Raw genomic sequence first — 12,596 nt, 5'->3', positions numbered from 1 at the left:
TCGTTATTCGAAAGTTTCAAGTGTTCACACACCCCTAAAGTTACCGTAAAAACCCGCGCATAATACGAGGTTTTTTTTATTATTATTAGTAGTAGTAGTAGCGTCCCAAATTTTCGCCTCGTACTATATGCAAATCTGAACAAAAATTTGTCAGAAATTTGGGCTAGAAGTTTTGGTTTCGTTATTGCTGCGTCGCTATGGCTTGAAATTGTTATTCCTGCGTGGCTACGGCTTGGCTTCCTTATTGCTGCATGGCTACGGCTTGGTTTCGTTATTGCTGCGTGAATACAGCATCGTTTCTTTCAGTTATTGTCGAGTGCACACCTCGGCAGCACACGTGCAAACCACGCTTCGCGAAGTGTATCTTTTTTATTCTGCAATGAATGTCTGGACCACGAAAACAGTACTCTGCTGCTTTCAAGAGAAAGGTTATTTTAGCCGCACAGGACATTGGCAAGAGTGTGGTCGGGATGCAGTTGGGCCTCAACTAGGGAAGCATTCGCAGATGGCGTCGACAGAAGGAAGCCCTTTTCGCGCGCAGTGGAATGCGAAGAAGCTTTCGCGGCCTGTAGAGTAGGACATTCTCGGAAATCGAACTCGCCCTGACAGAGTTCAAACGCCAACAGCGAGCCGCGCATCTAGCTGTGAGCGTGGAGCTTGTGCAGGCAAAAGCTAACGAGCTTGCAAGAGAAAAAGGGCTACCAAGCTCCGCCTTCAAAGTGAATAAGCACAGGATTTATCGCTACATGTGCCGTGATGGCTTTTCCTTACGCCGCCGAACTATGATTTCACAAAAGCTGACCAAATCATTCGAAGAGCTACTTGTGGTTTTCCAGTGCCACATTATTTCACTGTGCAAGTCCAAGAACTTCCAGCTAGGGCAAATCGGCAATGCTGACCAAACACCGGTTTATCTGGACATGCCATCGCCCTTCACCGTGCACGAAAAGGGCTCTAAACAAGTTTATGTCCAGTCTACTGGCAACGAGAAAATGTGAGTTACCGTCATGTTGTCGTGCATGGCAGGTGGACGCAAGCTTCTGTCCCATGTCATCTTCAAGCGCAAGACAGTGCCTAAAGGTGAGGAGGTGCCAAAAGATGTAGTCGTGAGATGCCATGGGAAAGGCTGGATGAACAAGAATCTTGTGCTCAACTGGATACAGTCCATCTGGTGTAGGCAGCCCGGCACACTGTTGTCGTTCCCTTCCATCCTCATGCTGGATGCATTTCGTTGCCATTTGGCTGACTCAATGAAGAGGCTGTTGTGTGAATCCGGTACTAAACTTGGCATTATCCAGGGTGGGATGATCAGCTGCAGCCTTTAGGTGTTTGCGTGAACAAGCCGTTCAAGGGCACGGTCAAGCGATGTTACGCAGACTGGATGTGCTCAGGTGAGCCTGCAATGACGCCTGCAATGACGCCGACCGGGTGGCTGAAGCGGGCTTTGCCAGCTGCACTATGCAGGTGGATTACGGATGCATGGGCCTGCATACCAGAGGACCTTGTGTGTCGCGCATTCAAGAAGTGCGGCATCTCGAACGCGCTCGATGGCACAGAGAATAAGTACCTCTGGGAAGATATGTCCAACAAAGAACTATCCGAAGAGAGCGCAGCTGAGGAAGACAGTGATTGAAGTGTGGAGTGCAATTTAAATAAATGTTTTCCTCGAGTTTTCCTAACTCGTATTATACATGGATAAAACTTTTTTTTCCATTTCACGTCCCAAGAATTTCACCTCGTACTATGTGCAGGTTCTTATTATATGCTTGTTTTTACTGTAAGCTTTCAACAGTGTCTATATGCACAAAGTCTGGGCAGTGCCTAAGGTTAAAGGGACCCTGAAACGATTTTGGCGATTTTCTACAAACGTACTGAGTCGTTAGAGTAGGTTCTTCTGATCATTAATTGATGCATCTAAGTGCTCTGCGTAAAGCGTGTAATTTATTATAAGGTTTTAAAAATACCCATCGCTGCCGATCGCAGCGCACTGCTCGGCGGAATTTTAAGCCGCCCCTACCCATATGATGCAAATAACCCATATTACGTCACATGGGCGAGCTATCTGATTGGCTGACCAGGGCGCGTGGTCGATAATTTTTCCAACTTTATGGTAAACAAATGATGCTCGTAATAGTTGGAATGTTAGTTACTTTGTTTTTGTAAAAAGAAAATAACTTAAAGAGAATACACAAGAATAGTTTTTTAGTACACTTCAGCACTTCCGGCACACAGCAAATGTCGTCTGCTTGTGTTACAACGTACTCCATTTTGACGAGAGCTCCGCGGTCAGAGTCGGTCTCAGTCTTTTCGCGAGCACTATGATTCGACTTTGTTGCCTTGTGGACTGCAAACCTAGTGACCTGCAAACCGCGAGTCCAGTATTAGGGCAAACGCAAGCGCAAGGGGACAGGGTCTGGCCGCTTGACTGTGCCGGGATGAGCCACGAGATGAGCAGAAGGGCAAATGTGAACGGTCTGCACGGTGCAGCCACCTGGTGGCACAGAGCTCAACCATACACAGTAGCAGCAACGAAGTGTATTCTTTGCTGCTGGTGTGTATTTTTCGCAGGAGTGTAATCATCAACACGTTGATTTATAAATGTTTAAAATGCTTTACACTTGGTTAGAGCAATATTAGCGCTTTGTTTGACTGGTTAAGCGCTGCGCCAGCAAGTGTCTGGACCGTGCAGACCGATCAGGCTGCTCACGTACGTCTACGCCAAAGTTCCTTCATCAGCTTGAGTTTATGCCTCCAGTCATTTGCCGAAATGACCAGCTTGCCTGTTTTTAGTGGAGTACCGGACACGTTCGGCGCTACGACAGAATGCTCGCAACGCACGCTGCTTCGATAGCTCTCGGTCGACGGCCAAGCGGCTAGTGGAGAGGTCTCGCGCGTTGGGGGCGTGCTCCTAAACAACCAGAAGTAAGCGATGTGACGTCGCATCGTGACGCTGAACCAGTGAAGGCGGAGCTTAGCGCCGCTCGCTCGGCGAGCGAGTTGAGGAGGAAAAGCATAGCTAGGGAGGAGGGTAACTTCTAATCGCTTGCAGCTCCATTAATACATAACGCTTCACTTAAATTGTGGTGCGAATGTTCTACTTAAGCTGTACCCTACGCGCCTACGAAATTTGTCCGAACTGTTTCAGGGGCCCTTTAACACAGAGCCTAACCTCCTATCTCTTTTTGACAAAAGCTAACCTCCTTGGTATTTAGAAATTCCTGTTTTTACAGATGTTGTGTTTTTCCCCATTTTTAGTTTTCACGCAGGTGTAGCTGTTACTTTCATCGTACTGCTCGTTGGATAGAAAAAAGAAAGGCACTAGAAGCATCTCCCATGAGTAAATGTGTAAGTTTGTAACAGTGAGCCAGGTTATTTGCCTTTGTTTTTGTGACCTGTGAAAAGTAAGTTTTGTTATAATTGTGGTTTGCACTTTGCTATGGATGAATGTTCTTGGACTGTAGAGTTCAACACACTTGTGGGTGCAGTGGGTGTTTTGTCACCATTCTCTGTAACCAAGACTCCCACGTTCTGGCATTGGTGAACCGCACTTGCCTTCACCATGTTATCGGAACTCCACATATTCTCCAATATACTCAAGCATGCTCTCTTGTTGAACGGTACCGTGAATCACCATATTTTTCCGCCGCATACCCAATTACAATAGCCCGAAAAAAAAAAAAGAAAGAATCCGCATGCATAACTGCATATAACACCACTCAAATCTTCAAAAACAGTCTCCATTCGTGGATGCATGATTCATTCACATTGTATATCTTTGACCAGCGGCTCTGTAACTGCAACACACTGAAGTGGGGAGAGAGTGGGTTCCCTAGGGGATGATAAAACTTTGAATAGACGAAAAATCAAGCCTTGAGGTGTGGCTTCATGGCAGCACGCACTGCGCTGCCGTGAAGCCACACCTCAAGGCAGTTTTTTTTTTTTTTCCCAAGTACAGTCGCCGACCGATTTTCCGGACTCCGAAAATTCGGACATGCCCGATTATTCGGTCTGCTTTGCGGAACCGCCATTCTCCCCATAGACCATAATGTATAACAACTGCCGAAAGTTCGGACACTCCTTGAGCCAACTCGGTCGAGAGCCCCATGCACCGACTCTGACCGGTGCATGGTTCGACTTGCTGAACGCCATTCTTGTTTTGAACGGAGCTTCCTTGCTGCCCCATGGCGCTACTGGAAATCCCTGCTCATCATCATCGTTTCTGCCTTGTTCGATAGAGTGGCTCTGCAGCAGTTCCGGTTTCAGCTTAGTAAGCCATGTCAAGACAATCCACAGCCGATTTGTTTCTTCACGCACGACGCTGCGAGCAGGCCACGTTTTTCGTTTGTGTGACTGGTGTCGGCACGGTGGTGTTTGCTTTGTGTGCTGTGTCGAGGTTTCGGTGATCCTACGCGGCATACGAAAACATCGCGTCAAGTCTCTAATGGCGCCAACAGTGCCCACGCAGACTGCGCTGGGGAATGCCGGCAAGTGGCTGCCGGGAGGCTAGGATTTGTCGCCTTCCGATGTGCACGCTACTGACGCCGAAAATGTTCTGCCAAGAGCTGTGCAGTGGTTCTGGACACTGTGTCATTTGACAGTTTCACAGCTGCTCACGCTGCTGTACTGACATGTGCAGAACTTGATGACGGCGAGATCATTCGTGAGGTTTCCGCTGCACCGCCGGACGATGACTCTTGAGTCGGAAGATGACGCACCATGTGCTACGCTGCTGTCGCCTGCAAAGTGTGTACAATCAGTGACTGTGCTTTCAGCCGCCTATAGTGACCGTACAACCCTCTCCGAGATTCAGGCATATCTGATTGCGCGTAAACGGAACAGCGTGCAATGGCGCATTCACGATTTCTTCAGCCTTCAGCCTACTGCCGAGCCTGAATAAGTGCATTGAAATAAAGGATTTAATTTTTTTTTCTTAATCTGCTTTTTCGGACACCTGTTTATTCGGACATTTCCGCAGTCCCCGTGAGGTCCGAGAATGGTCGGCGACTGTAACCCACTCCCCAACTTTACTGATAAATTTAAAAACGTTTGGTGTGGGCTATACTCATAAATATACAATAAATCAAGTGGTTGTATGCTATATTATATTTGAACAGTGGTATAACAAACACACACATAAAAATTATCAGATGTAATAAATTAAACCTGAAAATTGTCTGGCCAGGCTGGCCTTTGATTAACTATTATGCTGCTCTAAACATTACCAATGAAAGTGCTCAGAGATGCTAAAATGCACTGTGGACTGTTGGGAACACACGTAAGCCCCTCACCAAAGCACTGCGGAAACTGCAGCACAGGCCTGTCGACTCGTGCATAACACTCAAGAGAAGAGATGGTCTTTCCCCATGAGAGAGAAGAGGTGGTCTTTCCCCTCATGAAAAGGTCTATCCAAGACATCAGTTATAGCAATATGAATACTACATGAACATGAATAGGCAGCACAGAGTATGTATTCTGGTAGCAGAAACATCAAATAGTCAGCAAGAGCAACTTGGACATTTGTGTATATTTTGGCCCAAAGCTTGGCTTGACTGGCCAGTAGGCAAAATGCCAGTCCTGCAATATCATACCGATTATGTAGTGCCTGCCGCCAGATTGTACATTCTGCATGCATCGTTAAAACAACGAGCAAGCACTATATCATGTCTTGTTCCGTGATCTGCCATGATCTTGAAATGTAAGCAAATACTTCCACTTGTAGACCAGTTTAGGAACTGAGCTTAGTATTTCTTACAGTGGATGTTATGCCTCCGTGCAAATTTATTTATTTATTTCAATAGCTTCAATGCCCAAAGGCATTACAGAAGGGGGTGGTGAAAAAAAGTGTATATCAGTACATACAATAATCTTCAACAGCAGATTCAAATGCTGAGACATCGAGAATGGTGGCAACGAGGGTGGGCAGTTTATTCCATTCCTTGGCTGTCTTCAGGATGAAGTAATCTGAATACAAATTAGTGCGACAAAAAGGGATGTCAACTTTATGGCAGTGGTTAGTACGACACGACAGACAAGTCGGGTCACTGAGTTCATTTTTCAGACATACATTAGGAAAATTCGAATGCAACATTGATAAATGGGACATTTTCCTATGCAGAAAGAGGCCAGGAAGCTGCAAAATTAGTTTCGTCAATGATACACTGGAAAAGCATTAATAATTTGACAAAATGAAATGCGCACTACGGTTTTGCTCCGATTCCAGTTGATCGATAAGAAATTTGTGACTAAGATCTTTCGAAGCACAGCCTTGAAATGTTGTGGTGAAAACTAAATGTGTAATTAGCATTATTAGCAATGTAGTTAACATGGTTTTGCCAAGAAAGGTTAGCTGTTGTGGGAACTCCTGCGTACTTATAGGAGGTTGCTTCGTCAAACAGGGAACCATCGCTGTTATAAAGAGGAGGCTTACAAATGGTCAATTTTTGGGAAACTCTCATTACTTTACTGTTTATAGCATTCAAATGCGTTTGCCATGCACTGCACCAGTCAGTAATAGCGTTAACGTCAGACTGAAGTGATGTATAATCAGCGTTATTACGCTTACTACGTGCTAAATTATGCAGTCATCAGCATGTAGCCTTATAAATTATTGAACTATACATACATTAGTCAGGTCGTTAACATAATTAAATGTGGAATAGGGCCGAGGACAGAACCCTGAGGCATACCCGAAGTAACTGCATATGAAGGGGAATCAAAATCTTTAGCTGTAACAAATTGCATTCTGTTAGAAAGGAAGGTTTCAATCTAGGCAATACTATTGGGATCAATGTTTAATTTGCTTAGTTTAAAACGTTGTAGTGGGTGAGACACAAGATCATATGCTTTCTGAAAATCTAGGAATATGCAATCAATGAAATGCTCGTCAAAAGCAGCAAAGAGTTCATTAGTAGAACAAATCAGTCGCGTTTCACAAGAAAATTATTTACAAAACCCATGCTGTTTAGCTGCAAAAGATACATTAGACTTGAGGAAGCTAGCTAAACTTAAGTAAATTATATGTTCTAAGAGCTTGCAGGGGATGCTAGTCAGTGATGTAGGGCTGTCATTTAGAGAAGAGTGAGTGCCGCCAGATGTAAACAGCGGTACTGCCTTGCCCACCTTTTAGTCGCTGGGTAATTGGCCAGAAGAAATAGACTGTGAAAAAAGTTCTGTTAATGTTATGGAATTATACATTTCAGTGTTAAAAAAAAATTCTAGTTATGACCATCCATTCTGCATGAGGAAGACAATTTGAAGTTTTTCATTAAGTGCAACACACCAAAAGAATCTATGATCACAGGATCCATCAGTGGGTAATTGATTATACAGTACTCGGGGAGATTGGTAGTTAACTCATGGGAAAAAGACATGGTGAACATTTCATTTATTACGGAATAATGTTGTGAACATGGGACAGGAACACCGTCACTGTCATTCAATGTTATTGTATTATCTTTAGAACCACCCATTATGTACCAAAGCTTTTTAGGATTTTTGTAATGGTGGAAGAGCTCTATTTTAGAAAACATGTTTCACTTCACTAATCACATCTTTAAATACTGTATTTACTCAAATCTAATGTGCCTTCATTTTTTCCGATAAAATGGGTCCAGAAATTGTGTGCACGTTAGAATCAAGTACGACCCTAAATCTGCGTTACCATATCACCATCGGCATTTCAATATGGCCGCCTTGTGCACGCTTCGAGTATGTGTGCTTAGGTTAGTACACCATCTGTCTTTCCGTTTTCTGCGTTTGCTCTGTCAGCATGGAAGCGCCGACTGCGAAAACACGCGATGCCGCAATTAAAAGGAAAGTGATCATATGTGCGGACGAAAATCAGGCCGCATCACAGGTGTTTGGAGTGCCCGAAATTTGCCTGCTGCGGGACTGGCGCAAACAGAAGAGCCGTTCTACTCCAGTAGCTGCTACGTATGGCGCATCCGCATGGCCCCTGTCTTGAAAGCAATCGGCTATGTAGGCAGAGTCTACGCATCTAGGTGCACTGCACTGTGTTCTTGTCGCTTATTTCACGTTGAAGCAAGAGGGCGCACATAGGTCAATTCACTCGCTTTTGCTACCGCACTTCCTCACTCCACCGTTTTCATAAAGAGTTTCCACAGTCATTGAGTGAGACGTGTTTATATTTTCATGTGCACACGTGACACCATGCTTATTAATTTAGTTAGTAAGTGAATGTTTAAAAGTTTATAAAGCCGATAAAACTATCCTTTTTTCGTATAGCTGTCTACTAATTTGCTATCACATTGATGCTTCGCCTTTCAGACAACACTGCGACTTTATTTATCGCAACTTTAGGGCATTGGGAGTAAATCTTTGTTTTTCCAAATGAGAGAAAGTTCCATTTCTGTATGAAAGAATGAGGTGTGCGGTACTGTAAGTCATGGCAAATGGGTGCGCGTTACAATCGAGTAAGTACGGTAGTTAGAGATGTGGTGGTGGTGCTTATGCCACAACTCAGAATTGTTAGATTGCTTAGCATTGAGGAATGTATGCATTTTATTCCTTGCTTCCATTTTTTTTTTTTATGTTTGCAAAGAATGGCACGTAATGACACATATTTGTTAATTAGATACTTAACTTTGCTCTTAAACATAGACCAGCTAGACTCAACTGTTCAAGAAAGTTAGACGTGTAATTGTCAATGAAATGTGACAGTTCTTTGTTAATAAGAATAAGTGCAGCTTTAGTATAATCCTGTATGTGTTTTGGTTTCTTAGGAACATGCTTGACATTGACCTAAAGCATAAAGTTGATAGAACAGTGTGGTCACTTGGGGTGGGCAACAGGACAAGGTCAAGTGTGGTAGAAGTTGCGGATGACGTAGTTTGAGTAGGTTCAGTTATTTGTTTGCCAAAATTAGTCGTAACATAAATTTACAAAATCAGCTGCTGATCCCAATGTATGGGTATGTACTGACTACATGCCAAAGCATGTTACTTTCAGAAAATTAAGATCACCCATTAGGAAGATTGAAGAATAAGAATATCTGACAAGAATGATATTAGTGCATCATAGAGCTCAGAACAAAATTATAAAGGTGCAGTTGGTGACATGTAACACGTAAAAATGTGGTTATGCTACTAGGAGACAGTCTGTATTTCATAACGCTTCATTTTCCATTGTGCTTCGTCATTGACAAGTGCTGCTGCACCGCTGTTGTCACCAGAATTAGCCACTTGGGACAGCAGATGGTAATACCAATGGAAATCACATGGATTGTTAGGAAATGCAAATGCACTCTCCATGTTTTCAACATTTACATTGACCATGTGCAAGCATTAATGCTACTTACAAGTGCCATGACAAAAGGATTTACTGATTCCTTACTCAGCTCAGCCTTTGGCTCCTGTTCTTACCTTGCAAGTGCATGAATTTATGGGCATGGGGGCATTTTGTTTTTGTCTGTGTTGCCATTAGGAGGAGCAAGAGAGAATGCACGACAGTGCTAAACGAGCAGAAGAACGGGAACGTGAGAAAATGGTTGAAAGGGCAAGGGAGGCAGCAGCAGCATCCCTGCGAGACCGGTCGCCTGAGAAGCCAAAAGAGCGACTAAACCATACTGAAGTCAAGCCAAAGGAAAAGCCAGTCGAGGAGAAGCCACCCAGGGTGTTTGTCGAGAAGGAGCCTGAGCCTGCGCCTCGGAAAGAGTCGTCAGAGCCAAAGCCCAGAGAGAAGTAAGTTGAATTTAATTTAACCGCACATTAAGTCTTCTTGTTCTTAGCCCTACACCATGCATCAGCCTTCATCCATAAGCTGGTAGGAGCTTAAGCTTTCACAATGCACTCCAAGCAGGATTTGTTCATGCAGCATCATGTTACAGTGTATGAATTGACTGCCTAGTACAGTGGAACCCTGATTATATGACTTTCACGGGACCGCGCAAGGACATCCTATAATCCAGCCAACAAAAATTGTCTATATAACACACAGCTTTGTGCGACAGAGTTGCGAGAAGCTTCAATTTAAACTTATAGGCTAACACTCTGCAGAGCTCAGAAAATAAAACCACTAAACAAGTAAATGCAAAAGGAATGCTGCAGTGCAGGTAGCAATCATAGTTTATTGGAGGAATTAAATGTACCGTTTATCGTTGTCTGCAACCACCAGCATGCTAAAATGTTTTCAGAGTGCAGCTCTTAGGCGCCCGTTTCTGTGTAGAGTGCTGACGTGCCTCGGTGTCATTCCTCAGTGTAACCAAGCAAGCGAACACGGCGAAAGATGAAAGCTAATGCGGAGCGCAGTGGGAGATGGAAAAAGGGAGCTCTAGGAGGAAAGTGGAGCAGGAGGATACAACGAAATCATGATGCGGAAAGTGTAGGAGAGTATGGCAAAAGGGTGAGGAAGAAAGCAGAGTGCTGCACGAGACTACAACATGGTGCCATAGTATTTGTAATCAATTGTATGCGCGACGCAAATTGTGTTGTACTGTACATTTGGACATGCTCAATTATTCGGTCTGCTTCACGGCACCACCGTGAACTGCCGTATTAACTGAACCGTGAACACCGTATTAACTGCCGAAAGTTCTGACACCTTGCAACCTCTTGTCTGATTTTTCGGACACTCCTTGAGCCAACTCGATCGAGAGCACCAGGCACCGACTCTGACCGGTGCACAGTTCGGCTTGCTGAACGCCATTTTTGTTTTGAACAGAGCCTCCTTGCTCCTAGAGGTGTGGTGAACCCGCAGTCGAGGGAGAACAAGAAGACAAAGGACCTACGCATCGAGGAATGAACGAGAAAGGAAGCATGTCACTGTTTCTTTAAAGGAACTTGAGCTCAAAAAACAGTGTTGGCTGATGCCAAGATACAGGTGTCCCTCATACAAACCAAAATAAACTCTATAAAGCAGTGAAACGACACATTGAGGCGTTGTGCGCTGGCCTAGAGTATGTCAGGATGGTTGAGGTTGACACGAGCTGTTGCGAGAGAATCTCGCTTGTTACAAAGTTCAGGCCTCATACCAATGAGCTTACTATCAGTTGATAGAAATAGCTCATTTTCGAAAATATTTGCTTCTGTATGCATCTCTTTTTATTCATATTTGAAAATGTTCGACTCTATTTGCAATGGGTATTATCATTTTTTTCAAAGATATTTTATTCGCTGTGCATTTTACTAACCCCTCACTTCTGTTTTCTTTTGGAGTAAAATAAACACTACTCCTTCATATTTAAAGTGGATTAAGTAGGGGTTTTTTTTTTTTTTAACATGCTTACTAGAGAGTGACAGCATTGGGCGACATGGTGTCATCCTGTCCTGACATAAAACAAAGTTGTCTGTCACTCAGGGAATTTTGCAAAGGCACCCATGGAAAACCTGGAAAACTCAAGGAACTTGGAAATGTCAACTTGGTAGACACCCTGATAAAGGAGGCCAGTAGGGAGCCCAGAAGCATGTCAGAGTTTCCGGCGTGCAAAGCGGCACTCTCTTCTTGGCAGAGGGGATAGCACCGAAAGGAAGCTGTCGGAGGCTGGTGGCGCTTGTCACGCATCCACCGTTAGTTTTCCAGTTTTGCATGGGCCGTTGGATGAGTGGGCACATTCGTAATCTTGCATTGTATAATGGAGGTGTTTAAAGCATTGTTTTCATCCAGAGTTCTGCGGGAGTGCACTAATCCCTCGTAAAACCTGGGATGTCGCAAAATCAAGGGATGCATAACCAAGGTTCCGCTGTATTAGATTTTCAAACTAAAATGTGCAAAAATCAGTGTGGAGGATCTAAAATAGTGTATTTGTATAACACTAACATTTTCAATTTCCACCATCCCTTCAAAAGTCAGTCGTAATAACTTTAAGGTCAAACTCAAATAAGTTATGTGAAAATTGGTGCCATGCTTTGAAGAAATCCTTGGGGTTATGATATTTGTGAGGGCTTAGTCTTTCAAGACATTCTGTGACTGTTACAAAAGCAGTTTTTGGCACCTTTTAGGGAACCCCATGTGATGGCTTCCTTTCATTGTTCAGTTGTAGATTTGTGACGTAAATTATTCTGTGCTATCTACACAAGTGCGTTTTCTCTTCTCAGGGCTGCGTCACCATCTGGTGAAGCACGGAAAGACTCTGCAGAAAAACACAGGCCTGAGAGCCCACGAAGGCAGCGCGCTTCTCCAGCCAAGGATCGGCGTCGCAGGTACAGTGGCAACTACAGTAATAATCGACACACTCTTGTATGCAACTTCCAATGGGTGAGCATATGTGCATGGGCACCTTACTACTAGGTTTAGAAGTAGAGTAAATGTTTCGGCAAATTGTTTCCAATTATACATTTTTGTGTTATTTTGCACACAGCTATACAAGAAGGCATGACAGGCACAGGCACAAGCTGCCAACAGAGTTGGAAAAAGCTATCAGGCATCTAGAAACTAGATGCAGTCGAAACCCGCAATAACGAAATCCCGTGACTACCAAATATTTTCATATCCCCAGTGAACATTTCGCAGCTCTCGGCAACGAGATTCGCCGGAATGTTACCCCGTTTATTACAGTGAAACCGTAGTTGGCTGGAGCTCAGAAAAAGTGTGTTCTGTATTTACTCGCATAATGCTCGCACTTTTCTGTAAAAAAAAAATTG

At 44.0% G+C, this 12,596-nt stretch overlaps 1 protein-coding gene across 8 annotated transcripts in view; it reads left to right on the top strand.

Moving 5' to 3' along the window:
• The window catches only part of Srrm1 (Serine-arginine repetitive matrix 1), a 94,469-nt gene that overhangs the window by 12,833 nt on the left and 69,040 nt on the right, over positions 1-12,596 (top strand). For all 8 annotated transcript variants that reach the window (XR_010564484.2, XM_065432290.2, XM_065432295.1 and 5 more), the window contains 2 exons: positions 9,442-9,698; positions 12,051-12,155. Coding sequence is in view for 7 of the 8 variants with exons in the window: in XM_065432290.2 (XP_065288362.1) it covers positions 9,442-9,698; positions 12,051-12,155 (362 nt within the window). In the remaining variant the exon portion in view is untranslated. The remainder of the gene's footprint in view (positions 1-9,441; positions 9,699-12,050; positions 12,156-12,596) is intronic.

The sequence above is a fragment of the Dermacentor albipictus genome, chromosome 5 (assembly GCF_038994185.2).
Source record: "Dermacentor albipictus isolate Rhodes 1998 colony chromosome 5, USDA_Dalb.pri_finalv2, whole genome shotgun sequence".
Taxonomy (NCBI): Eukaryota; Metazoa; Arthropoda; class Arachnida; order Ixodida; family Ixodidae; genus Dermacentor; species Dermacentor albipictus.
This window is presented reverse-complemented; position numbering and strand designations above follow the sequence as displayed.